General features: G+C 40.6%; 9 protein-coding genes across 9 annotated transcripts; 4 read left to right on the forward strand and 5 right to left on the reverse strand.

Moving 5' to 3' along the window:
* Window positions 1-263: 263 nt before the first annotated feature.
* PAS_chr2-1_0024 (uncharacterized protein) lies at window positions 264-1,124 on the forward strand (the record flags this gene model as incomplete). The annotated part of the gene is made up of 1 exon (XM_002490858.1): window positions 264-1,124. One exon carries the CDS (start codon window positions 264-266, stop codon window positions 1,122-1,124), a length of 861 nt encoding a protein of 286 aa, XP_002490903.1.
* Window positions 1,125-1,151: 27 nt separating this feature from the next.
* On the reverse strand, window positions 1,152-2,558 carry PAS_chr2-1_0806 (uncharacterized protein; the record flags this gene model as incomplete). Its single annotated transcript, XM_002490859.1, has 1 exon — window positions 1,152-2,558. One exon carries the CDS (start codon window positions 2,556-2,558, stop codon window positions 1,152-1,154), a length of 1,407 nt encoding a protein of 468 aa, XP_002490904.1.
* Window positions 2,559-2,774: 216 nt separating this feature from the next.
* On the reverse strand, window positions 2,775-7,253 carry PAS_chr2-1_0025 (Non-essential protein of unknown function, contains ATP/GTP-binding site motif A; the record flags this gene model as incomplete). The annotated part of the gene is made up of 1 exon (XM_002490860.1): window positions 2,775-7,253. The coding sequence occupies one exon, from the start codon at window positions 7,251-7,253 to the stop codon at window positions 2,775-2,777; it is 4,479 nt and encodes a 1,492-aa protein (XP_002490905.1).
* A 435-nt stretch (window positions 7,254-7,688) lies between these two features.
* PAS_chr2-1_0026 (Trimeric heat shock transcription factor, activates multiple genes in response to stresses that incl) lies at window positions 7,689-9,299 on the forward strand (the record flags this gene model as incomplete). Its single annotated transcript, XM_002490861.1, has 1 exon — window positions 7,689-9,299. One exon carries the CDS (start codon window positions 7,689-7,691, stop codon window positions 9,297-9,299), a length of 1,611 nt encoding a protein of 536 aa, XP_002490906.1.
* An 81-nt stretch (window positions 9,300-9,380) lies between these two features.
* Window positions 9,381-10,730, forward strand: PAS_chr2-1_0027 (uncharacterized protein; the record flags this gene model as incomplete). The annotated part of the gene is made up of 1 exon (XM_002490862.1): window positions 9,381-10,730. One exon carries the CDS (start codon window positions 9,381-9,383, stop codon window positions 10,728-10,730), a length of 1,350 nt encoding a protein of 449 aa, XP_002490907.1.
* A 3-nt stretch (window positions 10,731-10,733) lies between these two features.
* On the reverse strand, window positions 10,734-13,112 carry PAS_chr2-1_0028 (Putative kinase, suppressor of GTPase mutant, similar to bovine rhodopsin kinase; the record flags this gene model as incomplete). Its single annotated transcript, XM_002490863.1, has 1 exon — window positions 10,734-13,112. The coding sequence occupies one exon, from the start codon at window positions 13,110-13,112 to the stop codon at window positions 10,734-10,736; it is 2,379 nt and encodes a 792-aa protein (XP_002490908.1).
* A 172-nt stretch (window positions 13,113-13,284) lies between these two features.
* On the reverse strand, window positions 13,285-15,843 carry PAS_chr2-1_0029 (Zinc-finger transcription factor of the Zn(2)-Cys(6) binuclear cluster domain type, involved in the; the record flags this gene model as incomplete). The annotated part of the gene is made up of 1 exon (XM_002490864.1): window positions 13,285-15,843. One exon carries the CDS (start codon window positions 15,841-15,843, stop codon window positions 13,285-13,287), a length of 2,559 nt encoding a protein of 852 aa, XP_002490909.1.
* A 218-nt stretch (window positions 15,844-16,061) lies between these two features.
* PAS_chr2-1_0030 (Putative ATP-dependent RNA helicase of the DEAD-box family involved in ribosomal biogenesis) lies at window positions 16,062-17,558 on the reverse strand (the record flags this gene model as incomplete). Its single annotated transcript, XM_002490865.1, has 1 exon — window positions 16,062-17,558. The coding sequence occupies one exon, from the start codon at window positions 17,556-17,558 to the stop codon at window positions 16,062-16,064; it is 1,497 nt and encodes a 498-aa protein (XP_002490910.1).
* A 371-nt stretch (window positions 17,559-17,929) lies between these two features.
* Window positions 17,930-18,534, forward strand: PAS_chr2-1_0031 (uncharacterized protein; the record flags this gene model as incomplete). Its single annotated transcript, XM_002490866.1, has 2 exons — window positions 17,930-18,421; window positions 18,475-18,534. 2 exons carry the CDS (start codon window positions 17,930-17,932, stop codon window positions 18,532-18,534), a joined length of 552 nt encoding a protein of 183 aa, XP_002490911.1.
* Between the last annotated feature and the right edge of the window lie 75 nt (window positions 18,535-18,609).

Here is an 18,609-nt window from a genome sequence, read left to right on the forward strand (position 1 = left end):
TCAGCTGCTTCGGTGCAAGGGTGACTACAGTTAATATTACGGACGCTCGTATGCTGGAATGAAAGGTAGTCTTGTAAACATCATCAAAAGAATTGAAGAGGAGCTGAGTGTTTTGGTGAAGACAAGTTTAACCTTCGGTCCAAGATAGTTTCCACCTGGTGTAGAGACCACTGGATGCATGATACCGTTAGTAAGCGGCAAGAGACGGTTCACCAACCCTCCTATAACGCTCCATACCTGGTTGGTATTTTTTTGCAATTTACATGCTAAATAGCCTACGAAGAATGTCCATTAAGTCAGCAGGTTGTATAATCATCGGAGACGAAGTATTGAACTCCAAAATTACCGATACCAATTCCCGATTTTTCGCCAAGTATTGCTACGATCTGGGGGTTGATCTTAGAAAAATATCCATAATTTCTGATGAAGAAGATGAGATCATTGCCACGGTGAAAGAGTTTGACTCAAAGTTTGATTTCATTGTTACTTCTGGAGGGATTGGGCCCACACACGATGATATCACTTATTCTTCAATCGCAAAGGCCTATGGATTGAGCCTTAAGCATGATCAATTTGCCTACGACAAATGCCTGGAAAAGATTGGGGACAAAATTAAGTTTAACACTTTCACGCAGGAGCAGATTGACGCTAACTTGAGGATGTTTTTACTGCCCTATGATCCTAATGATTCCAATTTCGTTAAAACATACTACGCAAATGACCTTTGGGTGCCAATCGTGAATATCAACAACAAACTGAATATTCTACCAGGCATTCCTAGGCTATTTCAAGAACTACTGACGGATGGAATTACTCCCCATGTGAAGCCGTTTGTTCCCAAAACGAAGTTTCTGCAATACTATGTGGCAGCCCGACTTCCAGAATCTCAGGTAGCACCGTTGCTGGGCAGACTGCAAAAGGAAGTCATCGAGAAAGGGCTAAGTATCAAAATTGGAAGCTATCCTCATGTGGAAAAGAGAATCAATACCGTCTGCATTACTGGGAAGGAAGAGGAGAATGAGGTGATGCGACAGTTGGTCGCCACTACTATCGAAGAGTTAGGTGGAGAAGAAATCTCTAAAGAGGAAGAAGAGGGCCACAGCCATAGCCATATAAAAGAGTGAAAATAAAAATGTATTGGTATCTATAAATTATTTCTTAGCATTTTCAAAAGTGACCAGAACTTTCTTCAAGTTAGCATGCTGTGTGTTCAAGTCCGCCTCCAGTTTCTCAGATAGGGAAGCAACCTGGCCCAGAGTTAGTACATTTTCGTATGAAGAATGGGAAGGTCCTACTCCCAGAGAAACATTAGCGACAACATTGGTTCCAGATGGTAAAACATCCAATTTTTTTATCAGTAATTCTGGCTGGTGTTTCATTAGAGACACATTGATAGAATTCTCAATATTAACGTAACGAGGGTCTGTAGGAGATACAGCTTTGTCTATAAGCTCCTTGAATGCCTGGAATGTACCTGCCAATCCCACCTTGATGACCAACATAGAGACTAACAGTCCTCCTACAGGATCTAACCAGTAAATGTTCAAGAAGTAGCCACCAGAGATGGTAACCAAAGCTACGATGGAAGTCAGGCTATCCACACGGTGGTGCCATGCATTTGCGATCAAAACTTGAGAATCAAGTTTTTCACCTACCCTCTTTGTAGCCTTGAACAACCACTCTTTAACAAAAACAGAACCCAACGCTAACCACGCAGCGTTGATATCAGCTACTTCTGTAACTTGAGTTCCTTGCTCATCGGTAACGGCTGCGCTCACTGCATGGCTGTGACTATGTGAATGGGTTAAGGAGCTTAAAGTGTCCACTATGCTGTGGGGTAATGCAGGCCCAATAATTTCTATAAGGGAACTCCAGCCAATGGAAACACCTGCATATAATAATATACTGGAGACCAACATGGAACCCAAAGTTTCGACTTTACCAAATCCATATGGATACAGTTTATTAGGGACCTGATTACTGAAGCTTACCGTTAGTAGCGTCAACACGTCACTGATCAGGTCTCCCACAGCATGTACAGCATCGGCCAGCAAAGCCTGAGAATGGAAGTAAATTCCGCCTAAGAACTTTCCGACAGCCATGGAAGAGTTTACTCCTAAGCCAATCCAAGTAATCCTTTTTCCCTCCTTGCTAAGCATTGCACGATCTGCTTCTACGTGTCCATGGGAATGAGAATGTGTTAGGCTGGAAAATGAACTTTCCGTATGTGTCTGGCTATGGCTACCTGAATTTGGACCTTGAAGATGCGATATGGGCAAGTGAGGGTTGAAAAAATCTTTCACATGACTGAAAACTGATTTATTTCGTTTCAAGGGAGGCAAAATCTCGTCAGGTTCTCCTTGACTGGGTTGTTTCTCTTTGCCCAGTTGGTCAGTATGGGTTTGGTTTTGAGTCTGATTGTGGCTGTGGTTGTGATTTAAAAGTATATCGTGATGAAACCAGCGGGTGTACATCTGGTTGATGTTGCTAGCACTTATCCCCTGAGACCTTATTAGATTTCGTCTCAGAAGAGTCTGGTCTATCACCCTAGGCCTCATCTTGGTGAAGAATATCAAGCCAAGGAAGAAAAAGATAGGAGAGAGCAGGTACCGAAAAATTCGCGCTCAGCTACATCTACATGGGTCAAAGTTTAGATTATGGTCTGGCCTGTCTTTATAATGTCTATAGAAAACTCTGACAGGGTGCTATACAAATATCAACCAAATATGTGGGTTGTACCGAATGAAATATGTATCGTTCTAGCTTATGCTGTATCAAGATTGCTCATTTTCAACCTTAATAGGAGATTCGAAACTGTCATTTTGGGACTCAACCTTGATTTTAGTAGATCCAGTCCCATTGGAACCCTGCCCTTCTTCCGTGTTTTCTGTTGAACCCGCATCGGGCATGGCTCCATTTTCCAAAACCTTGCCTGCGTTCCCAGCCACAGTACTCTTGTCTAGCGTGGATTGTTTAACGACAGATCCTTTCGATCCCTCCTTAGTTCTTTTCCCAATTAGGTCTCCAAAAGCTTCCCACTCTCTTTCCATCACAAATGGACCACTAACGAACTTGCGAATCAAAAATCTAGCCCTCGGCTTTTCGACACCCAGTAAAAGCTCTCTGTTTGCTATCTGCAGAAACTTGTACACTTCCAGCATCAAAAGTTTGAAATGGCCAAACCCTTCTGGATAAAAGATTAAAGATTCAGAAACTGTATCAAGCTGCCTTATCTGCTCAAATTTTGGTTTCTTTTCGACTGCCAGAAAAAACTCCTCAGTACTTTTTCTAGACTGATCGAGATCACAAAAAGGGCAAACAAAGATCTCATTGTTCCCGGGTTTGTTATCATTCATTTTGAGGCATTTTAAGTGAAACCACTCTTTACATTCGTCACATTCAACCATGACTCCGCTATCTGCTTCTCTGCAAAAACAAAACAATTCACTTTGTCCATCGTCAAGGTTATACATATTAAGATATAAGTTTCTCCACTGTTTAAACCTATGCTTTAACTGCTCTTTGTTGATCTTAAGCACGTTTTGAACTTGACTTGCCCATTCTTGAGTTTTTTTAACCTGTTCTTTAAAAAACGCAACATTCACATTCAAACCAGAAGCTTTCTCAATGATTTCCTTACCTTCAAAAATTTTGGGTCCAAACTCAAACTCTTTTAAAAAGATGTTTTGTTTGCCTGTCACTTTATAAGACTCTAAAAGTTTTTTTTCTTTTTCAGAAAGTTCGATGTTATTTGCCAATTTTTGTTCGGCAGATTGCTTTTGCTTTCGCAAATTCTTCAACTGATCAATCTTTGGTTGAACAGCCTGGAGCCACTCATCGAGTATTTGCTTTCTTTCATTCTTCTCAGTGATGAATTTCCGTAGGTCTTCACTTTGAACCGAAAAGCGGTCCTTCCTATCATACAACTCCTTCAGTTTGTCAACATCGTAGCCCCCGATAGGTTTCAACTTGATAAATTCTTCAAGTTCTTTATTGTAAAGTTGACTGCCTTTAAAATACTTGGTCAGTGGTTCCAACTTAAGAGCTCTATCATGTTCGTCTAAAATTTGTTCGCCTTCTTGTACCAAATGTTGAAGGTCACTTAGGGAAGTATGCACTGAAACGTTTTCAGCAGCCAAGTACCATTTTTTTCTTCTGATGAGTTTCTCAAGACAATCCACCGACGGTAAGTTCACGCTAAATTGTTTTCCTTTCTTTACCAAAGAATCAATTACGGAAATGGAAACTTTTTGCTCTTGGTCCAAAAGTAGCTTGCGAAACTGGATCTCAAATTCTTCAACCAGCTTTCCATATTGGAGAAGTTCATCAATCTCTTTGGCTTCAAATCTTAAATTTGGAATCCGCGCTAAAAGCAGAGTGAATTCCTCCAGGCTGTGGCTAGTAAGCTGATGTTTGTCGACCAAAAGGTCTTTGGATTCAGAAATTGGATCGCTTACCTTAAGAAATCCCCTGACCTGATCTAACCAGTCGTTAGCATCCAAAACAAAACTTTCTAATGACTCAAATCCTTTTTTAGCCTTTTCCGGTATGTTATTATGGATTGCAAGTACTTTTTTCCCTTCTAGATATAGCTCCTGCAAAATGGAAATATTTGGTTGGGAGCTTGCTGTCAACTTGTCTTCCAATTTCTCATACCATTCCAACGGTGTTTGGTTGTAGGTTGCAAACAGGCCCATTGCCTGTATCAGGCTTTCATCTGGCTCAAACAAGTGCAGCTCCAAGACAGCATTCTGTTTCAAGAGCGCATTAATATAATCTTTCCGTTCTAAGGCTTTTTCTAAGGGCAAGGATATCTCTGTGTTATTGTGTATAATCACTATCTTAGAGGGAAAAGAATTTTCCAAGGCATCTGTGATGTAAGATGACGCGTTCTTGTTGATAAATTCATTAGTTTTGGGAAAATGTTGCCGAACTTCTTTTCTTTCTTTGAGAACTTTATTCAGCAAAGGTTTATACATATCCAGTGACTCCTTCAAAATAGTCGGGTCAGTACATTCCTTTGCAATGCTTAGTAACAGCTGAAACATTGAAAATAATGGATAGACGTTTTGCTCTTGCAGCCATTTTTCAGCTTCCAATCCTTTTGAAAGCCAAGATGGCGGGGCAAAGTTAACAGATTCAGATGTTGAGAATCCCAAAAATACTGTAGATGAATAGGCTTTGGGAAATTTGAAGATGAATTCACCTGGTTCTTGGTAACATGAATAAACATCAACGCCCTTCTCCTTTAAAAATTCTGGAGTTAGAAAAAAATCTTGACTATACAACACTTTCTCATCTTGATCCTTGAGGAGTGGTTGAAAAGCAGCATTCTTGTGTGAGAATCTCCTATGATTTCTTGAAGTGGGAATTTTATTCTCAAGAGTGCACTGTACGAAATCGCTATTTTTAAAGTCCTTTTGATATATCTGAAAGTCTGGTTGAGTCTCTGAAGGTGTGTTATTCTTCAAATGCTCCTTTAGTAATGCTTCATACTTTAAATGGTCTTTTGGAGGTATAAAATACCATACTTTAGTGTCCCCAATGTGATGGTAATCACACAAGTAAAGGTAATGATCTTCTGCCACCCAGTTTTGAGTACCAAACATCATTCCAATTGACAATGTAGGCTTGCTAATGGAATTGAACTGAGGTAAATATCTGAGAACGGAACTCTGATTTTCAAAAAAGTTGTTTAAATTCCACAGCCCATGCGTATCAGGAGGTGAGCCATTTTGATTGGTATTCTCTTTCACATGGTTCTGCAGCTTTTCATTCTTATTAAAACCCGACTCATGAACACTGGTTGGTATCCTTACTGAGCACTCGACCTCATAACTGCTATCTTTATCTTTAACAACAGTCCAATAGAGCTTTTCCAAGTCATTGGGTGTGGGATTAAAGGCAACTTTGAACCGCTCGAATAATAACTCTTGAAACTTGAGATTCTTGTCGAAAAATTGGCGCAAATTATAGAGGGGAGAGAGCTTGGAGTCATATGCAGATACATCGTCCACATTCATACCTTTGTGCCAATTGTAAAAATCGTACGTAGCGAGAGTTTGCTCATCGTCAAAAGTGATACCACTCCTATTGTCTGTCATCATGTCAAAATAGGTAGGGAATCCTAATTTTTGCAGTTTATCTCTTGATCTTTTATATTCTATCGCTGATCCAATTATAATGGGAATATCCTCGGAGCTTTCGTCAGTCTTTAATTTCTTTGTAGGAGGATCATCAGTGGAAGCAGTTTCGTGTTTCCTTGACCCACTGCTGCCGTTTTGAACCGAACCATTCACGGGAGGAGGAGAAGTTTCTTTATCTTTCTTATAATCAACATTTTTCTGTTCTTCTTCTAGCTTTGCAATATGTAAATCGTACCCATAAAGAACCTTGTGATAGGCACTTTTAAGTGATGAAGATAAAGAACTGGTAATCTTACCGCTGTAGCCTAACTCACGACCGATTTGAGCCCAAAGTTTCTTCTGGCATACAGTATCATACCCCCCACGAAGCTTAACGCAGACTCTCAATCGGTAAAGATCAAGCGACCTTTTATCTATACTAGGTAGCTTGGAAATAGTGATTTTATTCTCTCTGAGAAAGCTGGCTAATGATTGATGAAACTCCATTCTGGCCTCCACTTCTGACTTGTGGCTGTTCAACAGCTGCCGGCGGGCCCTAAACCAAAAAAGTTCTGTGTTTATATTCAGTTTATGTTCCCAGTTTTCTAGTATCACACGGACTGCCCCGTATTTTTCTCCTTCTGCCCTTATTGATTCGATGAACTTGTATGGATTTTCCATCTCTTGAGAGGATATGGTAAATGTGGGAATAGGTGGATATAATGGGTTTGTTGAAGAGTGTGTACTTCGTCCTTTCATGTTTATGCTCTCTAAAGGTGGATTGGCCCTGGTACGATGCTGTGGATACAGGTATGGATTATAGTGGTGAGTTGAATTTGAATCCGAGACTCGATAACCGTCAGCCAACGTCTTGTAGAATCTAGTTGTTTTTGGGGGAGCCGTTGTAGAATGTGTGTAGAATGTTGTTGGACCACTAGAAAGCGGAGGACTGCCTAATTCAGAACCATTTGAAAGTGGAGGCTCTTGTTCATGTAACTTGCTGGAACGTGATGTATTAGTCTGTGAAATGTCGTCCGAATCGGCATTCGGAGCTGCGTTCTGCTTTGAAAACGAACTGGGCGAGCTACCGGGATCAACCTTGCTTGTCTGGCTATTTTCTATGTCCATTATCTACACACGGGTTCATATAAGGGCAGAGGGTTTGATGCTAGAAGTTACGTAAAAATGGAAACTTTGAACGGCTCTTTCAATTCGAGGGATGTTGGATGTTTGACGCTGACGGAGGCGGGGTGGGTGTCTAGTGTCATCCACCATCTACCCAATGGGCAACTAAAGCTTTCATTTCTCATTGGGCGTTTAGTATGTTGACTTCTTCTGAGTTTCGACTGTATTCTTCAAGTTCACGGTTTCTTTCTCCGTGACTTATTCAGCCAGTCGTGTAACTAGGAAGATTAATACCTCTTCCTACTTTTGGTCGAGCAAGTACTATGACATTAGCCTTCCTCTTCCCTCGAAAAAAATCATTATTTCTACCTAGCAATACAATATTAACACACTTCAAAATCTCTCATCTCTTTTAGGACATTATAATCCCGCAATACAATGTCGGATTTTCCTAAAGTCGAACAGGCTTCGCCGTCAGAAGGAATGCCGCAAGTTCAAACTAATAACGCCCCTGAGATAGAGGAAATTGAAGATATAATTAGAGATACACCAAACGTAATGGATGTGTTAGGAAACGGAAGTCAAAGTTGGGACGGAACAAATAGTAACGGGGCAGCAATGGGCTCATTGGACACTGTGCCGGCCAACAAACTGGTAGCATACAACAAATATGATAATAATATCTACCCAGATCCTTTACAACCTCTATCTGATACAGCTTTACCTAATTCTATGGGTTATTATAGCATGATAAAAGCTGGTGATAAGGGTCTGAAACCTCAATCTTTCCGGAAGACCAAGAAGAAACCAACACCTTCTGGGCCAAAGACAAGGCCTGCATTTGTGATGAAACTCTGGAACATGGTCCATGATCCAAGTAATCAGGCTTTTATCCGATGGCTACCAGACGGGAAGTCATTTCAAGTCACCAACAGGGAAGATTTCTTGAAACATGTTTTGCCCAAATATTTTAAACACAATAACTTTGCAAGTTTTGTGAGGCAGCTTAACATGTACGGATGGCACAAAGTTCAGGATGTGGGCAACGGCTCTTTGACTGCCAACGAAGAATTGTGGCAGTTTGAGAATCCCAATTTCATTAGGGACAGGGAAGATTTGCTGGATCAGATCGTTCGAAATAAGTCCAAGCCAGGTGAAGATGACGAGAACATCGATTTTGGACTTGTTTTGAATGAATTGGAAACTATAAAGATGAACCAGATGGCGATATCTGAGGATCTTAGAAGGATACGACAAGATAATGAGACGCTCTGGCAAGAACACTACCTTGCAAGAGAGCGACACAAGACACAGGCAGAAACACTAGAAAAAATGATGCGTTTTCTTGCCTCTGTGTATGGCAACAACTCAAAGCTTCTGAGTGAACCTACCAACGATGAGTTTCAGAAGTCTTCCGGCGCTCCTCAACGGCACGATACCTCAAATATCAGCAAACCTACTAATGCCGCCTCTAAGAAGTTACTAATGTTGACGGACCATGCACATAAACCATCTACTAATGGCTCATCATCTACCTCGGGAGCTGCAACTGGAGATGTGACACCTACAGTTCTCCCATCACACAACTCTTCAGTAGCCTCACAGCACCCATTCATCCAAGAGATTGTGAACCGCTCCAATCAGAACTTGGCACCTATTAACTCAATGCCATCTCCTGGAACGTTTTTCCCAGAATTGAACGAACAACTAAATGAGTCCGCTTCTCAGAAGGTCAAGAACCACAGTTCCATGATGCAAAATGTTGAAGATAACATCAACCAGCAGGGCGAATCAATTAAACAGATTCATGAGTGGATAAACAAATTAGCTCCTACTAGTTCAACCACCAACTCTAAGAAGACAGACAGCGATGCAATTGCCGACGATGATTTCGATGTAAACGACTTCTTCCTACCTCACACTCCTGTGGACGAACCAGGGGCAACTTCCATTCCAATTATAGAAGAGCTCACACCTACGGATTCACTTAAGAGAGAAAATGGTGCGGGCGAAGGAGATAATTCTGCTAGTAAGAGGGCTAAGAAATAGGAATCAGGAAATTATAGGAACATAGATAAATAGGTATTACTTAATTACTCCTTTAGATCCGCAGTTATCAATTTCATCAACATGCTTCTCGGCGTTCGCGCAATTCTACCCCAAGCCCCCATTAGAATATTACTACTCCTATTACATCCCCAGATGACCCAATTCTCTACGAAGACTATACAGTGGCAAGATGATCTCTACCATGATCACCATGTCAACAAGATTTTAATACAGAACTCTAATGGACCTTGTTTTTTGATTGCGCTTGTCAATTCGTTGATTTTGGCCTCTGAATTGACTTTGAATGGATGGACTAACGTTGGATCTAAGGCAATTGAAGCATCCCATGTCAAAGCAGAGCATTTGGTTCCTTTGAAAGAGCTCCTCACCAAAAATGTCGTACAGTTGGACGAACTACTCAACGAAATCACCAACTTAGTTATTCAAGTAGCAGATTCGGACTTCGATTTAAGCCCTTTACTGGAGTCACTTCCAAGATTACACACAGGACTCAATGTCAATCCAAACTTTTTGCTCCCAAGAATTACTAGTAAGCAAGATGGCAACTCAAAGGTTTTAGATATTCTAGAATTATTTAATCTAGAACTGTATCATGGTTGGCTTATTGATGAGCGTACCCCGGGTTACGAATTGCTTAGTCGATTAGGAGACTACGATTCTTTACAAAGTTACATTTTGGAAATTAAAAACGCCATCCGTGATTCTGCTCTAGTGGATAACTATGAATATGAAGATTTGTCTCTCGAGCAGCTGGATCATCTGTTGGATAAATCAGATGATGCACGTCTCAAGCAATTTCTCAATGAGTACCAAGATATACAAAATTTTCTGAGGAGCAACCGAACAGAGTTGTCAGAAACCGGCCTTTCTAGGTTAATGTTTGACAGTCAGAACACTATTAAAAGATCCTCCTTTGCAATTTTCTTTAGGAATGAACATTTTAATACCGTTTACAAGAACCAATCGGATTCCCTTTTTACATTGTTGATCGATGAGGGATATTCTAAGAGTAAGACCTATGTTTGGCAGACATTGTCCTCGGTTGACGGGTCGAATGATAAATTATTGGATGGAAATTTTGAGTTTACTATAGAGCAAATCCAACCCCTATCTCAAGAGCCAATTTCTATTGATGCAACAGATTTTATTATCAATGAAGAAGAAATAGAAACGGCGAACGATGATGAAGCTTTGGCTAAGAAGTTACAGAAACAGGAAGACGAAAACGCAGCGAGAGCCATCCAGAAAAAGTACGATAAGCAGGCAAAAACAAAAACAAAATCGAAGACCAAAAGCACGATTAAGTCACAACCTGGATCAAGTGCTGATAGTAACAACAAACGAGATAACTCAACTGCTGCAGGTGTGAAAAACAACACTGAAGATAAGGGTAAATGCATTGTTATGTAAGTTCTAGATTAATCTTTGATCGTCAATTTTTGGTTTTGGTTTCACTCGATTTGGTTGAATGATTCCTGCGGAGAAACCGGGTGGCAGTTTTTGGGCTTCTGGCTCTAAAGTTGCATTTCTCGATGCACTCCAGTCAATCTGAGGTGTCGATGCAGGGATTGGAGAGTTAGATACAGTATTCCTAATCTCCAGCGTCCCATTAGGATTTGGTCTATCTGGCCTGAGTACCAATGGAGTTTTAGGATTTAAGATAGTAGATGTGGGCGGAGTAACGGGAACGAAGTTCGAATGTATATTTTCTAATGTTAAATTCTTGTTTTGTGTTGAACTTCGTAGGCCATCTTGTTGAGCCAAGCCATGCCTTTGCTTGGAGTCTACAACATTACTGTCAAAATCCCCGAATTCTGTGTCATCCTGAATTCTTTGATTGGGTTGTGCTTTCTTGGGTATCTCCTCTGGCAAGCTTGAAATTGCCTTTGAAAAAACAAACGCCTGGATTTGATCCAAAATGCTCTTCAAATTTGCAGCTTCTTTCTTGTCCGGCACATATCTAAGTAGCTTCCACAATTCAAAAAGAACTCGTTCCATGATTACTCCCAAATCCATTTTTTCAGAACCAAAGGATGTCAAAGTCTCAGATAGTTTGACAAACATAACATGATAAAGATTGATCACGTTTGACAAGATCGACACATTGTTGAAGTTTTTTACTGATGTTGCTTGCACTATTGGCAGGATCTTTTCAACAATAACAAAGTCATCCAAAGGATTAGGCTCAAATGTGATGAGGGTTATAAACGCATGAATTGTCAAATTCTTGACTTTGAAAGAAGTAGTTTTGGCGAATTGTTCAGATATCATTGGAAGAAATTTCTGGCTTATAGTATGGTAAGGCTGATACTTGATGAAATCGATAAGGGTACTCAATACTGCTTCCTGGGGTTCAATTTCGGAAGTGTCCATTGAATTATGGAACAAGGAAACCTGGAATTTAGTGTAACTATCTTTATAAGAGGATTGAGAAGGAAGACCCAGTTTTGACTCGACCAAAGGTATTCCTTTTGCCAGGGCTACATTTGCTGAAGCCAAATTAAGAGCCAAGACTTGTTCCAAATATGGGAAGACATTTTCAGAAAACGATAGTTGCGAAATCTGTGATGAAGCCAGAAATAGATTCTCCAGTGACAAAACAATAAGACGCTCTTCCTCTGCAGACAACTGGACCTTAGGAGTTTGATTTTTCTTTGACATTGAAGTTGAAAGGTAGGGGGACAAAAGTGTAGACGTCAATAATGGTACAAACTTATTCAAAAGTAACGTCTTTGGAAACTGATGTAAATGAGCTTTCAAAGTTGTCAAGAAAATACACTTTTCCTCCACGGTGGCAGCCTGAAGTTCATCCACAAAGTTTAATATCTTTATCAACTCACTTTGAAATATCTGGTCGGAGATGACCGTGTCGATGGTTACAGAATCTTCTAGCTCAATAGCATTATCGCTCGTCGATTGTTGATTCAGAAGAAGAATCATCAGATGTTTATGATTCTGGGGGATATGACGAAATTCCGGGTTGTTTAAAGCAGATGAAGATTTTAAAAGATGGTTTAACCTCTTAATCTCGGTTTCATAATCCTGAAATGTGTTATCGGTATGCAGTAAAGATTTAGCACTGAATAAATAATGTATCAACAACCCAAGTGAAAAGAGATCATTTGAATAATCCAGCTTGTGGTTCAAAATTAGATTAGGGGAACTGAATCTGAAACTGACATTCGTGAACATGGGCATTCTCTGATCGAAGGTATCTAGAAAAAAATCCTTAGAACTATCACATGGTTGTATGAAAGAAAAGCCACTTAACTTCCAATCAAAATTCTCCGTTATCAGGATTGTGTTCGGCTGAATATTCAAGTGACAAAGATTCTGGTTCTCATGAAGAAATTTGACAGCATTCGATATTTGAAGCAGTCCCTTCGTTACGATAATCTCTTCAACAGGGGTATCATCTAGTCTCTCTTTTGTGAATGCTTCTAGATCACTGATGACGTATTCTGTAACAAATAAACACTTGGACTTGTGATCTTCCATCGGCTCCAAGACATTCAAAATGTTTGGGTGTTTAAACTTCATCAGATTGGCAACGTATTGTTGAAGCACGTTGAAACAGTCATTCAGTATTTGCTGCTTGTTTCTGTTATTCAATAATCCGGACCTGGAAAGATTACTTTCAAACTGCTTTTTGTTGAAAATGAACACTGAGCATTTCTTTTTAGTACTTTTGTTTTTTGCTGCGTAGACACTCCATGGACCGTTTATAAAGGTAGGGTTGTTGGAGAGCTGATGATTTCCTTCTATGCCTGAGGCTTTGAAAACCTTGAACATGTCCAAATCGAAGATTACTTGGGAGAGTGTTTTGTAATGTCGGTACGGTAGTTGGTCCAGTTTCTTCGATATCGGAATACTCGCGGGTGACGAACCCATTGGTACTGCTTCAAATTTTCCTGTCATTAAACACTTCTACAATATATACACCTAGCCTCAAAATAATATAGCCTCAAGTCAGCATAACATTCATATCCCAGTCCCTGATCACATCAATCCAATTACTCTTCTTCTCATTAAAGTTCTTACGACGCCACACCTCCAACATAATTTGACGTGCGACCCAGTAGGTTCCAATCCCGGTCTTGGAGATGTCTGTACCCCATTTCTTGAAACCATTTTGTAGATATACTGTCATCGCTTCACTTCCGGCAATAAATCCTTGCCAAAATAACGGAATAATCAAAATATCTTTGTCACTTTGTACGATCTCCTGGATCCTGTTCAAATGGACTAGAACTTTCTCAACGTATTCCTGAAGATAATTCGGATTGATATCCTCAATAAACCTGTAAAAATAAATCACTAATCCATGATAAAATGACATCACATGATGATAAATCCCCTCATGACGTGCAGAAATAAACTTTTCAGAGTCTTCCTGGGTAGTCAGCTTCCATTCCAACTTCCAATCGGAAAGTTTGGTGGACAGCTCGTCTGCTAGTAACTTAAAAAACAGAGGAAGCTGAGTCGAAGTAGAATCACAATACACCTTGAATCGGATCAAATGAACGACTTCAGAAAATAGCAAAATTAGGGAATTGGGTAATCCATAGATAGCATCACTGGAAATGTCATGATCGTCAAGTTTGTTCTTAGAGGGTTTGAAACTGGCCTTCGTTATGTCAATAAACAGAGGAATTTGACTATCCTTTCTCTCGTTTGGAATCTCTCCTGGAGATTCCGTATTTTGATCATGAACAATGTATTCAATACGAATCTTTCCCTGATCGTTAATCTTTTCATGAAAAACTCCCTTCGAAGAGGACGTAGAAGACACATGGTTACTACTATCAGACAAAAGAGAGGACGGTGACTTTCTAAATAGCTTGTCAATTCGAGATCCCTGATTCGACTCTGCAGAGTCAACTCTTGAACTAGTGATAAACTGTTTGTAATTGCTTTCGTTCAAAAAAATCTCATCCTTGGAAACTATCTCCAAATTCGTCGAGTCTTGAATCAACTTCATTGAACTGTAGATGCGGTGCAAAATCAAGGCCTTGGCTGAAAGTTTCTTCTTGACAGTCATTTTCTTCTCGATAATCTTTTCACAAATGTTTAAATGAGTCTTGCAGTCAGACATCGTACCCCATACAACATCAATCGTGACCATTGATAAAACGGCTACTAGAACGTCCTTATACTTCTGGGTAAGGACATCTTCCATCAAACAATGTTTTAAAAACACAGAGGCTTGCTGCCGCAACTGAATCCCTAAGTTAACGTAATATTTCATCTCGTTACTGTTTTTAGGAAACCTGCTTTGTAAGTTAAAAGCACTCACAGCCAACAAAGCATTCAATAAACAGCTTCGAGCATAAGAAGTCTTTCCTAAAGATCCAATTTCACCAACAGCCATGATGGCCCTGGGAAAGTAAATAAACTTCCAAGGGTTTTTGGGAAGAGGAATTACTGTCATCATATCAGCCACATCCTCGATATAGTAATTCAATAAGTAGCGTGTCATTGGGTTAACCTGCAAGGCTGTAGTGGGCAGTCCGCTTTTCTCGATGGCTAGTGTTTGAGGCAGTCCCGGAACTGTTCTGGCTTCCATTATGTTGCCTGGCATCTTCGAAGTACCATCTGGGGCATCCAGCTGAATGCTGTCAATACTGAATTTCATCTTCTTTGCTGGAGGCAGATCTTGCTGAGCTCCTGAAATAGGTTGAGACGCAGATGCTGACATTGTTGAGGATCTGACGAGTGGAGAACCGTTGCTATCTCCAATTAGAACACCATCACTCCCAACATGCACTCCATGAGGTTCTTCTTCTTCCTTGCGGTGAAACAAAACATTGAACATTTCATCAGGAGCATACTGTGAAAGATCCTTATCTCTTCTAGATGGATTTGGATATATCTTTTGCACGTCAGCATTGTATCCATAAAAAGGAGTTGAAGAACTATTGGTATTAACGAGGGGATTTAGTGTATCAGCTCGGAATATGTCTAAAAAATGAGTGTCTCCATTTATGGCGGAGGCTGTCAATAAAGCGTCGTCAATCAACTCATTACTGACCCATTCATTACCTTGGGTAAATCCTGAAAGTGGATCAAACATGCTGGGAGATCCAAACGGTAGCTTCTCTGGGGAGAAAGATACATCTTTTTCTCTTTTTCTCTTCTGCTGTCTGAATACGCCAAACATGCCTTTTATTACTGTGCTGTCTCTGTCTTTTTCTGTCTCTAGGCGATAGGAGTGTAAGCCGTCAATATCAGTATCCAACTGATCATAGTCTTTATAAGCTTGTTTTGCATTGTAACGAACTGGCTCTATGTTTCGCCGCCTCATAGTTTCATCATCATTGGGTTCAATATTTGTCTGAGACAGCTGTGATCCAAACTTGTCAAATTGGACTGGTTGGGACCATCGTAGCTTGATATCATACCCGGTGCAGTGATACCCACCTTTGATACACCGATCGCACTCAGGCCTTTCCAGCGTACATTTCACTTTCCTAGATCTACAAGTCCAACATCCCGTGAAAGTCTTTTCCCTTTTGGGCGGCATTACAGGGATGGATGGATCCCGGTTTATTGATTATTAGGGAAGGAAACCAATAAATAGATGAGTAAAAAAAATTAACGGAAAGCTCTGGCGAGATATGATCTCAGATAAACGGCCAAGAGTAAAAAAGAAAGTAGGTGCGAGCATACACTATAATCTCTAAATCTTCTTACTATTGAATACAGGTACAGAAACTAAACTCTACAGACCAGCTACTCCTTCTAGTCAAACTTGATCTTCTTAGCCTTTTGGTTCATATCAACGTCCTTAAAGAAAGCACCATAAACACTGTGTTCCTTCCTCTTGGTGTGGCCCCCAAACTTCAGCAGCTCTTCAGGAACTGGTTGGTTGGCACCCCTAAGAATATTTTGTAAAGCTCCACTTAAATGTTTTTCGTGTTCAGTGAAAAGGGTGTGAGCAATTCCGGTCTTACCAGCTCTACCGGTTCTACCTATTCTATGGACATAATCTTCAACCGTTAGTGGGAATGTCAAGTTGATGACAACCTTGACGTTGGGTATGTCAAGTCCTCTGGCAGCAACGTCAGTAGCCAACAAGAGGCTGGACTTGCCAGTCTTGAAATCATTCAAAGACTGGGTCCTTTGCTGTTGTGAAAGGTCTCCATGAATCGCAGATACCTTGTATCCTTTATAGTTTAAAGTTCTCTCCACTCGTGTGGCCTCCTTCTTGTATAAGGCGAATATTAGAATCTTGTCGTCATTTTTACTGTACTTAGACAACAATTGAAGTAGTTTCTTTTCTTTGTCGTAAGGGTCGATGACTTCAACAATTTGTGTAATTTTCTTATTGGCTGATAACTCGTCTCTGTCCCCGACGGTGACCTTAACTGGAGATTTCATGAAATGACTTGCTAACTCACGCACCTCCTTTGGCCAAGTGGCCGTGAACATCAGCGTCTGTCTGTCTGTATTAACATTAGCCATGATTGATTTGATCGCTTCTTCAAATCCTTTCTCTAGCATACGGTCGGCTTCGTCCAAAACCAAATAGTTGATTCCCGTCAGATCAATAGATCCCTCCTCCATCAAATCAAGCAATCTCCCTGGGGTAGCAATTACACACTGTGATTGCTTGACTTGTCTCCTTTGATCATCTTTGGAGACGCCACCATAAATACAACAGCATTCAAGTCCACACAAATCTGTTAATTGTTTCAAGTTGTCGTAGATTTGTACTGCCAATTCTCTAGTGGGAGAGATTACCAAGACTTGAAGTCCCTTGGAATTCTTTTGTAGAACATGGCTAATAGCTGGAACACCGAAAGCAAACGTCTTACCAGACCCAGTTTCAGCAACACCAATCACATCGTTTCCTTTCAACAAATATGGCCAAGAAACGGCTTGGATGGTAGTTGGCTTGTCGAACTGTGAAATCTTGTTCTTGATCTTCTCTTCTATGCCTTGCAACATGGAAAAATTCAAGATTGGCGATACTTCAGCATTATGAGGATCATCAATAGAAATTTCGTTTTCCTTGAGGTAAGCGTCTATGGTGGCCTGGTCTACTTCAGTAGCTGGCTGAGGAGTTTCATTGTGATCCTTTTCTTTCTTCTCTTTTTTTTCTTTCTTGTCTTTCTTTTCCCTCTTTTCCTTCTTTTCTTTCTTCACCTTCTTATCCTTCTTCACCTTCTTCTCCTTTTTCTCCTTCTTCTCCTTCTTTATCTTCTCTCCGTGTGATGCCTTTAATTCGGATCCCATTTTTTACAGACTTGAAAATTTTTGATGAAGTTCCCAAAATGGAAATTGAGATGAGCTGAGAAATTCATACCACCCATCGCACACACAATTTGCATCCCTGCTACACAAAAAAACGACTTGCAATTCTGCCACCTAAACAGTTCAGTACTACGGACCTTAGTAGATTGCCAATTGTTGTGCTTGCTCCGCACGATTGATACCTCATCCACCGATACTCTTTGCTAGTCATATATCCCTTGGTTATCAGTACTCCTAGGGCAGGTCGCGAGCAACACACCATCCATAAAAGGTACCCTATATCCATTTCTTGGCCTCCTCACGTTCCACCGATTTTGATCAATATCCTTTAAACAGAAAAATTGCTTACGGAAATGTCTAAACTCAAGGATAGCATTAAATCGCTCAAATCCACAACCAGAGAAGAGCCTCCCGACTATCATCCGTTTGACCCGCCGTTGACAGGTCTCGAACTCAACGGGTACAAGAATACCACCAAACAGAGACTTTTACACAAAGAATTGGCAGAAGACTTACGGTTGCATCTTCCAGCTAGATTACAAGTCACACACAATTGGAATCTTCTCTATTCTTTGGAGCAAGATGGAATATCACTCAACACACTTTACAAGAAAATGCGTCCCCTGCCGTCAGAAATCAATAAAAGGTACGGATATCTGTTGGTCATCAGAGATAGTCATCACAATGTTTTTGGCGCTTATGTCAGCGACTACCTGAGGCCAATTGAGAGGAAACAGTATTACGGGAACGGCGAATGTTTTCTTTGGAAAGCAGAGAAGGATACTGTCCCAAATCTGGTGGACCTGGGACGGCAAGAAGAGCTTGATGTGCAATATCGGCTAAAGGTGTTCCCATATACATCATTAAACGACTTTATTATCTATACTAACTACAACAGTGTCTCCATTGGCAGTGGAGATGGGAAATTTGGTCTTTGGATCGACGGCGACCTGGATAAAGGTGCATCTGACCCAGTGGATACATTTGGCAATGAAAAACTGAGCGATGAAAGCACCTTTAGGATCTTCGGGCT

The sequence above is a fragment of the Komagataella phaffii genome, chromosome 2 (assembly GCF_000027005.1).
Source record: "Komagataella phaffii GS115 chromosome 2, complete sequence".
Lineage (NCBI taxonomy): Eukaryota > Fungi > Ascomycota > Pichiomycetes > Pichiales > Pichiaceae > Komagataella > Komagataella phaffii.